Source organism: Diabrotica undecimpunctata, chromosome 8, assembly GCF_040954645.1.
Source record: "Diabrotica undecimpunctata isolate CICGRU chromosome 8, icDiaUnde3, whole genome shotgun sequence".
Classification (NCBI taxonomy): domain Eukaryota; kingdom Metazoa; phylum Arthropoda; class Insecta; order Coleoptera; family Chrysomelidae; genus Diabrotica; species Diabrotica undecimpunctata.
Window position 1 is genome coordinate 67,856,335 of NC_092810.1, and position 15,140 is coordinate 67,871,474.

General features: G+C 32.4%; 1 protein-coding gene across 1 annotated transcript in view; it reads right to left on the reverse strand.

Annotated features, from left to right (window-relative positions):
• Positions 1 to 2,622: 2,622 nt before the first annotated feature.
• Positions 2,623 to 15,140, reverse strand: part of Aven (Apoptosis and caspase activation inhibitor) — a 35,021-nt gene continuing 22,503 nt past the window's right edge. The window contains exon 4 of the mRNA XM_072541516.1: positions 2,623 to 2,931. Coding sequence (XP_072397617.1) covers positions 2,695 to 2,931 — 237 coding nt within the window. The 3' untranslated portion in view covers positions 2,623 to 2,694. The remainder of the gene's footprint in view (positions 2,932 to 15,140) is intronic.

Below are 15,140 nucleotides of genomic sequence, written 5' to 3' on the forward strand. Positions count from 1 at the left end.
TTTTACGGCTACTATATAACAAAGTGTTATAGATGGATAATTCAGCTACCACCAACGCCAGATGATTCGAAATGGGATAATTTTTGTTGAGAACAGATTCTAGGATGCAACATTTTTGAAAAAGCTATCAACAATTATTTGATTAAACTGAATGTTAAAAGTGAAAAACTCTCATTCGTAAAGCACCGATTGTCTTTTAATTTCACTTATTGCCCTCATGTTTACTGATTGTAAGCATATATCCTGTTTTTATGTACCTCCTTAATCTTTCTTTTATTTAAGTTAATTTTAAAGTTATCTATTTCTGTAACAATACAATATCTATGTCTGTAATTTCAAAAGGACCTAAATATTGACTATCAAACTATTATTTTATTTCCTTTTGACCAAAAATTGGTCACCTATTTTGAAGTGTTGAGGTGTCAGTTTTGCTTATTTGTATCTTGTCTTCCCTTTTTGTGTTTTATTAAGAATGCCTTTGCTCTGTCGTGGGCTAATTGTAATTTATATCGGAGCTCATTATAGTAGGCATCTATGTTGTAACACTATTGAATTTCTTTTGTGAGATCTTCCGATAGATTTACTTTAAGACCATACAGCAATTCGAAAGGTATACCAAAATGGACCATGATATGATATTCGTTTAGTGTTCTGTGTAGTTTTCTACAACTTCCAATCGACTGAGAGTATACCGTTGAAAATTTCTGTTTGATTTCAGCATTTTCGTTAATTCAGTCATTATTTAATTTTCGTATTTCGTGCCCCGATCTGATCTAATATGTTTCATGAGTCCGTATGTTGGTATAAAATGTTCAGTGATTCCACGAGCTAGTCTCTCGCCTTCTTTATTGCACACTGGGATGCTTTTATATTAGTAAATAAAGATAAAAGTGAGTGTCCTATATTCAGTATAAAACATATTGTACCGTTTTTAAATAAAACGAGCGGTTCTTAATTTATATAAATATATTTATTTATAAGTTTACAGCACGAAAATATCTTATCAACTCCACACAACTCTTAACAGCGTTCATATATATACCAAAAGTATTATTCTAGAATCATCGGGAGTAGTCCACTTCTAATTCGTTTGTTTGACGGGTCGATCTCTCCCGCGCTAGATACATCTCTGGAAATTTCTTGTCTTCTCGAGAGATGAGAGTTGGACAACAATGTTTGCAGATATTTGAAATAAACAATGGATTAAAACTGGGAGGTGCACTCTAATCACAACTCCTCAACATAGCTCTGGAATACATACTCAGAACTGCAGGAATCGAAAAACCGACTTCAGTATTTCATTGAAAAGGATTAAACATACTGTTGGCATTTACAGACAATATCGATCAAATAGGAAACACCAGATTAACGATGAAGGAAACTTATCAGATTCTAGATGGAAACAGAGAGAATGCGGTACATAATAAATGAAAAAAAAACCAAATGTACGCATAAGAGCCGCAATAACAGAAACAAATATATTCGGACAGAATATCACCATTAACAATTTTAACTTTGAACGTATCGCAAGATATAAATAATATGATACAAGCTGGGAACAGATGTCTTTATGCCCTTCAAAAGCTGTTTTCATCAGGAGTGCACTAATATTATTATTAAAAACAATTAATACATAGAACATACTTACAAACAAATAAAAACTCACAGAGCGGAATTATTAAAATACAAACCAGTACATGACAGGACTTTAACAATTATACTAAAATAATATTACCAATTTTAAAATAAATTAACTATTTTTGATTAGATATTAAAGCTTAAATAAAATTATATAGAGGTATATTTTATTTTTGACGTTACTATAAAGTGTTTAAAATGTTACAATATATACTACTAAGATTACTATATTATAGTATCTGTTTTATTATTAATGGCATTCTTAGTTCGATTGATATAACACAACTCGACAAACAATCTATTTTTGTAACTGCTTAATGAATGCAATATTTTCACGTCATCATAATCAATCTGGTGGCCTGTTTTCATAAAATGTTCGACAACAACGCATGTTTTATTTCTCCTGTTGCAGTCACTTTTGTGTTGTGTGATCCGCCGTTTCAGCCATTGTCCGGTTTGTCCAATATAACATCTCTGGCAACCTAAACACTGTAATTGATATATGACATTGCTATTATACATCACTGTGATTAGAAGCATAGTTTATAACTCTTCCGGATGTTGTACGCTTTTGATACCACTCTAGTACAATATGATTATTAGATTTGCGGAAGACTTTGGTATCTATAAATGGTACACTTTTGTCCGTCTCCATTCTAACAGTAAATTGTATGTTTTTGTTGAATGAATTAAAAACTTTTAACCTTGTCTGTATATGATCTTATGGGACAGCACAATTTATATCATCAACATATTTGTATAGGAAAGGTAGCTAGAAGGGCAAAGTAGGGACAACTTCTGTTATTAAACGATTAAACAATCAGAGCTAAAATCGGACTGGTATGACTACCCATGGGCGTTCCAAAAAGCTATAGGCGTGGGGATGGTACAAGAAATAGTTGAGTTTCCAAGTGTTATCATAATTAAATCTATGAACTTAGTTTACGTACACATTACGCAGCATAAATAAAAAATATACCGAAATTTTTTTCAAACATACTTTATTTAATTAAATAAAAAAATGAATTTATTAAAAATCGATAAACACTTGATATATCATTCATCTAAAAAATCATCTAACCATTTTTCCAATTCTTGATTATCTTTTTGTTTTTCATTCGTGTTTTTAATATTATCCATAATGCTGTCTTCTAATGACAATTTTTCTACAATCTCTTCAGGTTCTTGACCTGAATCTCCACATAAAATTTCATGAGATCTAGGTTTAGTACGTCCTAAATACTTTTTAAGATTCTCATCTGCTTCAGAATTCATGAAACGTATTTGACTCTCCTAAAACAGAAGAAAAAATATTGTTCAAAAATTGTACATCCTACATTAAATCGATTATTTTACCCTCTTATTAGAGATTAAAATTTACACTACCATACATCAGGATTAGAAAACAATTGTTGGAAAACTTATTAAATTTCTACTGTATGTATAAGCATTACTGATGCACCACTAGTGTTTTCCCCACCATTTATGTTAGTTAGCTTTACTCTTTTATCTTTTAAAGCTCAAACTGAAATTCTTTGGACCATCTGTAAAGTTGTGATAGCCAAAAATATGAATTATAATATGATTCTAATAAGGTCAGAAGCCCCCTCTTCCAATAGCTTTAACCAACGTATTTTCTGCATTCAAAATATCCGGTCATGCGACTGCTTCTTCCAAGTGCCCATCGGCAACATTTGCAGCCATTTCATTTTCCCATCTTTTTCGTGACCTCTAAGTTTCTAAGATGGGTGTTTCTTTAACTTGGTAAAGTTCATGGATGTATCTGGATCTCTATATCACATTTTCCTTAATCGGTATTGGAATCTATTCCAAGATATTCCTTGGAATTTTTTCAAAAACTTTTAACTTTATTTTTGTATTTTCTGTTGTCACCCAGGTCTCACATCCATAACATACTATAAGGATGGTGTTATAAATTTTAATCTTCAACATCAGGTGTACGGTTTTGAAATGGAATACGTGAGTCAGCGATAAATAGGCAACAATGTTGGTCGCAATAGCAGCAAAGTGTATTTTTAAATCTCTGCTGCTTTTCTAATTCGACTCCTGGATCTATGAAGCTTTAACTGCTTCAATACTCTAATTTTGTGATCGGATGCAGTCGTGAGAAAAATCTGACTTAAGGTTTCCCATGTGCAAACAAGTATAGACAATTGAAAACATTAATGGGTTCAGGTATTTGCACAGGTGGCTAGATGCAGGTGTTCGCACAGATTCCCTGAGATAACAGATCTAGATAGAGAAAAAAAATGACTAACTGTATCAAATTTTGCTGAATTGCAGGTAACCGGCTGGAGGTGTTCGTACAGGTGGGCTGGAGGTGTTCGTACAGGTGGCCTGAAATAACAGGTCAAGGGAGAAGAAGCCTACAGACCTTAACCAATTTCGCTGAATTGCAGGTGGCAGAACGCATGTTTACACAGGTGTCCGAATGCAGGTGTTCGCACAGGTGGCTTGAAATAACAGGTCTAGAGAGAAAAACCTAATAACGGTATCAAATTTCGCTAAATTGCAGGTGTTTGCGTAGGTGGCCGAATGCAGGTGTTCGCACCGGTGCAGGTGGTCTGAAATAACAGGTCTAGACAGAAAAAAATGACTAATTGTGTCAAATTAGCTGAATTACAGGTGACGGATGCAGGTATTCGAACAGGTTGTATGAAATAACAGGTCTAGAGAGGAAAAAGCTTACTAATGTTATCAAATTTCGCTGAATTGCAGATGACAGGATTCAGGTGTTTGTACAGGTAGCGGAATGCAGGTGTTCGCACTGGTGGCCTAAAATAACAGGTCTAGACACTTACGGTCAAGAGCTTACTAATGGTATCAAACTTCACAAAATATATGTGCACCACCAGACCTCTCTCATTTCCTATCCCTGTATTTATTTGGACTCAGAGTAACCATAAAAGTATACATATTTTTTAGTAGAAATAAAATAATCTCTATCAGAAAATTAAGAATTTGAAAATCTAAGTTAAGAAACCAGAACTGCTAATTCAACTATAATAAAAGGACAGCGTCAGCATGCCACACCTCTGCGTCACCGAGATTATAAATTTACCTTTGCATTGTATAGCGTCACTCTTATTTTGCATTTTACTGTAGTAAGTAGTCCCTTGTAAATAAAGTTATTTTTTAAAAATATCGTTCTTGGACTTAGAAACATCATTGGCGCAGTCAGTACAGATTTTCGGGAATTACGTCGCTAACCGTTACAAAAATCGAACCGTTTCGCGTAGTTTTTCGTTTTAACGATTTACTGGAGAACCGAACCTTTTGTGAAAGTGTCCAAGATCAGCTTTAGACAAGGTATTACCAAGATCTGGGGAAAGAACAAAATCATCGAACCCTATAGGCAGCAGATTTAAGCAGTAGTTTCAACAAGACCTGGGAGAAGAACAAAATCGTCGAATCCTATAGGCAGAAATGCTGAAAATCTACATTTTAATGTAAGTGTTTCCTATTTTTTCCATTTTTATTTTCCATTTTATTATTTTCATATTTGAAAATACTTATAGTCAGAGAGCTAACGAAAGTAAACAATTTTTAAAGGTTTTATGTTATGAGATATTTTTAATAAGAGAAAGATTATTATTACTATATTATATTATCATATTTTTGAAAATATTTGATTATATTTAAGTTGAAAGTTTTATATTGAAACATATTTTATATTTTATTACAATTTGATATATTATCTGAATAAAAAGAATAAATATTTAATGAGTGAAACTGATAGTAAATTAGATTTAAATAGCCTTGTAGCAGAATTAAATTCAATTTTAGAACCAAATAGCGATAAAAATAACGAAATGGCTCAAACAAACTACCAGTTGTTAAAACTTTACTTAGATTCTATCCCAGCATATGATGGTAATCCACATACCTTAACCATATTTATAGACAATTGTGAAAATTTAATAACTAATTTTGCTAGCCAAACAGACGGCACCTTAAATACATTTTTACTTCGAGCTATATTAGGTAAATTAAATGGAAGAGCTCAAATGTTAATAGGTTCTAGGACAGAATTAAATACATGGCAACTCGTAAAAGATGCCCTTAATCTTAGTTTTGGAGACCAGAGAGATCTCGATTGCCTTATCCAAGACCTAATAACGTTGAGGCCTTTCAAGAATGAAACTCCTTATAATTTTGGCATGCGATGCCAAGAAACACGTAGTTTAGTAACACAAAAATTAAATACGCTTAATATTATTGCACAAGAGAAATTAATTAGAATAAATAGTTACGATGACTTATGTTTAAAAACTTACATTAGAGGCTTACCCTTATCGTTACAAACAAATATACGATTGAGAAACCCAGAGAGTTTAGAGAAAGCTATGAGCTTCGTTATCGAAGAAGAGAATTTTCTATATTCGTTACAACGTGGAAATAATTTAAACTCGCAAAATTCTTTTAGACCATCATCGAGACATAATCCTACGAGAAACAGTAATCTTAATCGAACTTTTATTCCTAGAAATAATTTTCAACAAAATCGCCCTAATATGAGATTTCCACCTTACCAATATCAAACCATCAGACCACAATACCAAAATAATAATTTTTATCCTACCAATACTTTTCAACCACACCAAAATCACTTCCGAAATTTCAATAATTATAATTCTAACGCCAACCCAAGAAATTCTGACAATAATAATTCTAATTTCCGACCATGGAACTTTCATACTAATAACCCTAATTTTCAACAAAGAAATGTTAATAATAAACCCCAAAATCAAAATCAATACCAGCCAGAACCGATGGATACAAATTCACGAAATACTTCTTTAAGATCTAGACCACATTTTACCTCCACCCAATTATTTAATCAACAAATTAATAACGATCAAATACAATTCAAAAACCCCTTTGAAAATAATATTCCCACTGATTACGTACACCCAACTCAAAGTTCATTACCGCCTTACGATAACAATTATGAAACTCAATCCAGTCCTTATCGCAATCCAAATGAGACAAACGAAAGATCATATCACAATCCCACTCAAAATGTTGAAAACACAAAGTTTGCATTCGCCAAGAAAATTACAATCCGACATAATATATTTAAATACAACTATAGCAGATTTAAGACATATTATTATTCCTGAACTCAATGCCAGATTTTTATTAGATACAGGGTCTTCCAAAAGTTTGATATCTCCACAGTTAGCGCATAAATTTTATAAAATTTTTATTTCTTACGAAAATTTTAATATACAAACGGCTCACGGAATTTTTATGCACAATGAAATAATTAATATTCCAGCTTTTAACATTTTTAAAGTAAATCAATATAATAAGTTTTATGTTTTTAAATTTAGCGAAAATTTTGATGGATTAATTGGTATAGATTTATTACAAAAATTAAAAGCTTCAATTAATGTCAACATGCGACAAATGAAAACGCCTTATGTAACGATACCCATAATTTTTGAACCCAGTAAAAAGAATATATTATATCCCAAATCAACTTTTAATCATACAATAATTATTCCCCCTAGAACTAAGCAAATAGTCAAAATACCGGTAAAATTAAATGTAGGATTAGGTATATTAGAATATAAAAATTTCGGTAAAGGAATCGAAATGCCTAAAGCAGTAGTTAACGTAAAAAATAATTTTGCTATAACCACTATTACGAATATAAGCGAATATAAGACAACGTTAAGTATTACTGAACCCTTTGATATAGAACCATTAGATATAGTAAATATTAATTTTATAAGAAAGATGGAAACTGATGAAGAAACATCTATTAATGATGATAACATGTTAAAGAGGAATTTAAAAAATATAAGGATAAATCATTGTAACAAAGAAGAAAGAGAATTACTAAAAAAGCTTTGTTTCCAATATAGAGACATATTTTATTGCGAAGGAATACCCTATTTTACTAATAGTATTAAACCTAAAATTAAACTCACTGATAATTCTGCAATATATACAAAATCATATCGTTTCCCGGAAGTTCACCGAGAAGAAGTTAAATCCCAAATAAATAAGATGTTAGCAGAAGGTATAATAGAAGATAGCAATTCCCCATTTTCGAGTCCCATTTGGGTGGTCCCGAAAAAACAAGATGCTACAGGAAAAAGAAAATGGCGTCTAGTAATAGATTATAGAAAGTTAAACGAGAGAACCGTAGATGATAAATACCCGTTACCAAACATAACAGAAATTTTAGATAAATTAAGGAAAGCAAATTACTTTTCGACACTAGATCTTGCAAGTGGCTTCCACCAAATAGAAGTAGACCCACAAGATGTTGAAAAAACAGCCTTTAGTACACCACAAGGTCACTTTCAATTTAAAAGAATGCCTTTTGGTTTGAAAAATGCACCCTCGACTTTTCAGAGAGTTATTGATAATGTTTTAAGAGGATTAACAGACGAAACATGTATAGTATATTTAGATGATATTTTAATTTATAGTACATCTTTACAAGAGCACCTTGAAAAGTTAAAAATAGTTTTCGAAAGACTCAGAAAGAGTAACTTAAAGGTACAATTAGACAAGTCAGAATTTTTACAAAAAACAGTTATGTATTTAGGACATGTAATTATCCCTCAAGGCGTTAAACCAAACCCTGATAAAATCTCCGCCATAAAAAGATTTCCCATTCCAAAAACTCAAACTGAAATAAAAAGCTTTTTAGGATTACTAGGTTACTATAGACGATTTATAAAAGATTTTTCAAAAATTACTAAACCGATGACCAAATGTTTGAAAAAAGGTTCTAAAGTAAACCACGATAAAGATTTTATTGATTGTTTTGAAACTTGTAAACAAATCTTAACAAACGACCCCATTCTACAATATCCGAATTTTTCCCAACCATTTATTTTAACGACAGATGCTAGCAATTATGCAATTGGAGCTGTATTATCACAAGGAAATGTTCCAAATGATCGACCCATTGCATACGCCTCGAGAACTCTAAATAAATCAGAGACAAATTATTCAACTATAGAAAAGGAGCTATTAGCAATTGTATGGGCCTGTAAACATTTTAGACCATACCTTTACGGAAGAAAATTTTATATTTACACGGATCACAAACCATTATCTTGGCTTTTCAGTCTAAAGGAGCCAAACTCAAAATTAATACGATGGCGTCTAAAACTAGAAGAATACGATTACAAAATTATGTATAAAAAAGGAAAACACAATACAAACGCAGACTGTTTATCTCGCATTACAATTAACGCATTAGAAGATGAATCAATAGTAAATAATCCTGGAGACGTAGACGAAGATATTTTAAAATATCTCCAAAATTTTGCAGAGAATCCATTAGACCCACAACCTTCAACAAGTAACAATAACGACTCAAGAAAAATTAACATTATTTCTGATATAAGAATACCTCCAGACAAAATAGATACACCAGATGAAACCTCAGATGAATCTACACAACATTCAACCGCAAATGAAACAACGAATCAAGGAATACCCATTTTAGACGAAATAATAAATAACAAAGTTCACCAAATTTTAGTGTACCCAAAAACCGATATAAACTCATGAAACTTATCAAAACCATAAAATAATTAAAGTCAAAATTCCTGAAACTGATAATGAAAAATATATTTTTGAATTTCTTATGGCATACACAGATCTTAACAATACATTTTATTTATATTTCAGTAAAGACAACCTGTATAATGATTTTAATAAGTATTACCTAAAACATTTTTCTGAAAATGGTCCGAAACTAATTAAATGCACTAGATTAATTAATACAGTAGCAAACGAAGAAGAACAAATCATTTTATTAAAAAATTAGCACGAAGGAAAAACTAACCATAGAGGAATTAATGAAACTTTCGAAAAATTAAGTCAAAATTATTATTGGAAAAATATGAAGACATCTATTACTAATTACATTAACGAATGTTCTGTTTGCCAGAAAAATAAATACGGTAGACACACCCCCTATGTCCCGCTAATGCTTACGGAAACCGCCAGCAAACCTTTTCAAGTTGTTCATATAGATATTTTTACATATGACGGTAACAAATATTTGACTATGACGGACGCATTTACTAAATTTGCCCAAGCTTATTCTATTCCAGGTAAAAACGCGATTCACATTGCGAAATCCTTAATAAAATACTTCACTTCTTTCGGCATTCCCCAATTAATAATAGCAGACAAAGGTAGAGAATTTAATAACGAAGTAATAAAAGATTTATTAGCAATACACAAAATCAAAGTTCACTTTACTACTCCTGGCCATCATGAATCAAATTCAATAGCTGAACGAATACACTCTACTTTAATCGAACATTTAAGACTTCTAAAACAGACATATCCTAACGAAGATGACTTAATGGACTATGCTCTTATAGCCTACAATAATTCTATTCATAGTTCCACAAAATTTACCCCATTTGAATTGACTTTCGGACATACAGACTCTAGAAACCCCAACGAACTATTTCTTTCTCAAAATTTCTATTCCGAATATATAAATAATCATAAAGACAAATTAAAACACGTTTACCAAAAAGGACATGAAACTCTAACAGAAAATAAAATTAAAGTAATTAATAAAAGAAACGATCAGGGAGAAACAAATTCAGAATTCAAAATTGGACAAGTAGTTTATAAAGTTAATACCCAAAAACGTAATAAAAAACATCAACCATACTTAGGTCCCTACAAAATAACTAAAATTCTTGACAGAAATCGAGTAGAACTTGTACGACAAAGACTTAAATATAAAAAAGACATTAACCAGACAGAAATTATACATATCAAAGAACTAAAGAAACCTCCCGTTGCAGGTTCATCCTCTGGACAACAAACGTCGACGCAAGACGAGACACATCCAAATTCCATAACTTAAACGACAATCCCGGACTTTTACCCCTTCATTTAGGCACAGCCCGAATTCAGACAGATGTTTGGACTTTTATACATATCTATGACATTACAAATATTACTACAAATTTCCTAACTCTACAAAATCAATATAATTCCATGATAAATACCCTTTCAAATACTTCTCAAATTCTAAGCTTTAATAAAGAATTTCAAGACTCCTATCATTTAATTCAAATTTTGGAAAACAAAATTTATCTTGAGTTAAACCAATTAAATCCCTTTTGGAATACCAGATCTAAAAGATCTCTATTTGATGGTGTAGGTTCCGCAATCAAATTTATAACCGGAAACCTAGACCAAAACGATGCAAAACGTTACGACGACGCTATATCAACTCTAACAAATAATCAAAATAATATTAAAACTATAGTTAAAAATCAAATCACCTTATTAAGTTCTTCAATAAAGAATTTTGAAAATAATACAAAAATCTTAGCCCATAACCAGTTAATTTTAAGCTCACGAATAACAAGTTCAAAACTTAATTAAAGATATAAAGATAGAAAAAGTTGAGACATTTCATTATTTTGCACTAGAAAGACTTGTATCGCAATTTTACACTAGTTTCCAAATTATTTATGACCTATTACAAAAAATCGAAGTTGCTATCAGCTTTTCAAAACTAAATACCTTTCATAATTCAATAGCCGACCCAAATGAACTATTTCTCGAAATTTTAAACGTTAGTAAACTTCTTAAAAATAACAAACTCCCTTTTGAATTATCTTTGCAAAATATTTTGTTGTTCGAAAAAATAATTAAGATAAAAAGTTATAGGAAAGCAAATAAAATAATTTTTGTACTTGAATTGCCTATTGTTGAGATCAATGACTATGATTATTATCATCTTTATTGCTTTCCGACCAGATACCAAACTCATTTTAGAACAATTATTCCAAAATCCAAGTTCCTACTTTCCAATCGATACCAATATGCACTTGCCAACGTTCAATGTCAAAAATTGGTAGAAGAAGAATATTTATGCCACGATGTCCAGTCAATTGAAGTAACACCAACAGCCCCTTGCGAAGTTCAACTCATACAGTACTCAAAGTTTGTAAATCAATGTCAATCAGTGCCAACAGAAATTAATAATATAAAAATTCAAAAACTAGAAAACAATAAGTGGATCGTAATAACGCTAAACAAAGTGATCAGTATTCAAAAATGCGATAAGAATTCGGACAATATTCCATTAAACGGTAGTTACTTAATCGAACTTAATAGTGCGTGCGAAATATATATAGACAATTACGTTTTAAAAACATTTGAACTAAAAACTCCAAATTTTGTTAAAACGGAACTGCCAAATTTAGAAATATGTATTACTAAAAATGCCGGTCAGTGATCTAAACTTTAAACCAATAAAAATAGACTCGATAAAATTAGATGAATTAAATAATGAGCAAAGTGCTTTAGCAGATCAAGAAAACAAAATAGACAATCTAGACACAGTTCCTGTTCATTTTCAACATGTCAGTTTTTATACCATAATTTTATATGTCTTAGCAATCATTTTCCTTGTCTACACCATTTGGCGAATATACACAAAAAGGACAAATCCAGAATCACCAAAAGAATCCACAGTACGAGAAAAAAAGGTACCAGATAATTTTCCATTTCTTCGAACTATGCCACCCCATAGTTCTCATCTAGCCCCGGAGGAGTTAAGAAACCAGAACTGCTAATTCAACTATAATAAAAGGACAGCGTCAGCATGCCACACCTCGGCGTCACCGAGATTATAAATTTACCTTTGCATTGTATAGCGTCACTCTTATTTTGCATTTTACTGTAGTAAGTAGTCCCTTGTAAATAAAGTTATTTTTTAAAAATATCGTTCTTGGACTTAGAAACATCATTTCCATATTAATCAAGGGTTAAAATCAGGCATAAAGGAGACTACTCTGATCAGTATAACATCCGCCTATCTATAGAACGTGAAAAAATGACTAACTGTATCAAATTTCGATGAATTGCGTTCCTACTTCTTCTAAAATATCTGGATATAAAAATATTGTGAAAAAATAGGAAAAGAGAAGTAAAAAAAAGAAAGAGGGGCAACGAATGCATGTGGTGGAAATGAGAATGCTTGGATGGATGAGTGGACAAAGAAAAGATAAAATTAAGAATGAGTATATTAGGCGGGCAATTATAGAAGAATTATGAGGGTTTCCTGGGTAGATAAAGTTACGAACAATGAAGTACTAAGAAGAATAGGTAAAGAGAAGGAAGTTGAACTTACAATTAAAGAAAGAAAGCTACAGTATCTCGGACATGTGTTGCGGGGCGAGAAGTATGGCATCCTACGACTCATAATGCAAGGAAAAGAGCTACTGCCTCAAAAATTAAAGTAGCTATGATGATTGCCAACCTCCGTAGCGGAGATGGCACCTGAAAAAGAAGAAGAAGATATTAGAAGGCTTACCATACGTCCCGGTTTAACAGGGATTGTCCCGGTTTTAGATATAAGTCCCGGCATCTCGCCGGTTTGGTATTTTGTCACGGTTGTACAAACCGGAATCCACAAATTCAGAAGTGGTAACTGATCGTTAGTGAAAACCCGTTGTAAAAGAAGAGGTACTCGCGCATCCCTGCACGAATCCTACCCCACACCTTCTTTCTCTATTACTTTCGCTTCGCGCTCGCTCGCTCTCAGCATAGTACATAGCTCAGTTTACTCTAATCACTTGCAGTGTAATTACGTTTCGTTTTTTAGTGAACGGTGGGGCGACAACGCTTAGGGCCATACCTAACCGGGGCGACGTAGCCAGCGACGTCGGCACGGCTACTCCTGGCCACCGTGGGTCGTCAAAACACGTCGCCAAGAACGCCGCCAGCGATCACCACAGTCACTCTCGTTATATAGACAGAAATGGACGTGGAAGAAATCGCACTGTTTTTTTATATACGTCGTAAAAATATTAAGCAGAAGAAGAAGGAAAAAATATGGGTATATCCTTTTATATCAAATCCAAGCGAAAGTGGTATTTTTGTCAAATTATATGAAGATTTAATGAAATATAAAAATTTTTCAATTAAGCGAGAATGTCAGTGGCATCGTTTAATGAATTATTGAACTTATGTCGGCATGCTCAGACTAAACAAGATACTGTGTTAAGAAAATCCGTGAGTCCAGAAGAAAAACTCTTTGTAACATTGAGGTAAGTAAACATTTATTTCTAGTATTGTTACATTTAAACTATCACACATTAAATAAAATTAAGTAGAAAATTTAAATTAGTTACAAGTCATATATATCAAGAATTGATGATTCTTCGGAAAAATTGGATACGGATGCGGGTGACTGATAGAAAGAATGTGGCATTTCAGATCCTCCAGGACGAGAAGAATATCCAAAGTGATGGGTAGAATTATGCACTTGCTGTGATTGCGACCACGAACTTTGCTGATATGGGTGTCCATAAGTCCCCTGGTGCCCATAACTGCCCGGAGACTCAATATTACGGGTGGCATTGTCAAGCAAGGTCATCATTTGAATCCTCGTAACCATTTTTTTTTCTTGAGGTACTTTTTTTAGGGTACTTAAGCAAAAATAGTCTATCTTCGTCCTCACTATTGGCCTCATGTTTTTCTCTCATTTCAATACTTCTGTTAAGCGTTTCAAGGAATTTATCCTTCTCAGGTTCTGTAGTGGTATCTTTTTTTTTCCTTTTGGGACATTGTACCACCTCGCTGTCTGTTTCAACATTCTCCACAGATCCATCACCAGCAACCTGCTCTGGTTTCTTAATAGCTACCACAAGTTTTAAAAATTGCAGCTGCTGGAAGAATACATACTGACTTTTTCGTGATCCACCACCGAATCCAGACTTTTTTTGTCGACTAACTTCCCTTGTATAACACCCTCGTATACTTTGCCACTTTTTCTGTAAAGCAACACCTGAAACAAAAGAAAATTTATATATAATAAATATATATGATAATATATTTATAATATACATAATGGATAACAATAAATTGACGAGATAATTTAATTATTTTTTTTGTTCTAGGAATCTTGCATCAGGATGTACGTTCAAAGAACTCTATTACAACTACAGACTTGGTTATACAACGATTTGTACTATAATTAGAGAAGTGTGCGACATAATATGGCAACATTAAGAAAAATTTATAATTATGCCAAACACAGAAAACGATTGGGAAACAATTGCAAATGGATTTGAAAAAAAAACTCGAATTTTCTACATTGCATCGGTGCTATCGACGGAAAACATATCAGACTAATTCAACCGATAAATTCCGGACCGCTGTACTATAACTATAATTTTATTAATTACTTTTCCATTGTTTTACTTGCAATATGTGATGCTAATTACAATTTCACCGATGTAGACATCGGAGCGGATATGGAAAAAGCAGTGATTCGGGAATTTTCAAAGAAACTTCTTTATACCAGAACCTTGTTAGCAATTCTCTAAATATTCCTGAAGCCACACCACTAGGAAATGGTGACTACATTCCATATACGGTAGCAGGAGATGAAGCCTTTGGTTTATACGAAAATCTTATGAGACCATATGGAGGATACAATCTTAGTTACAAGCAAACAA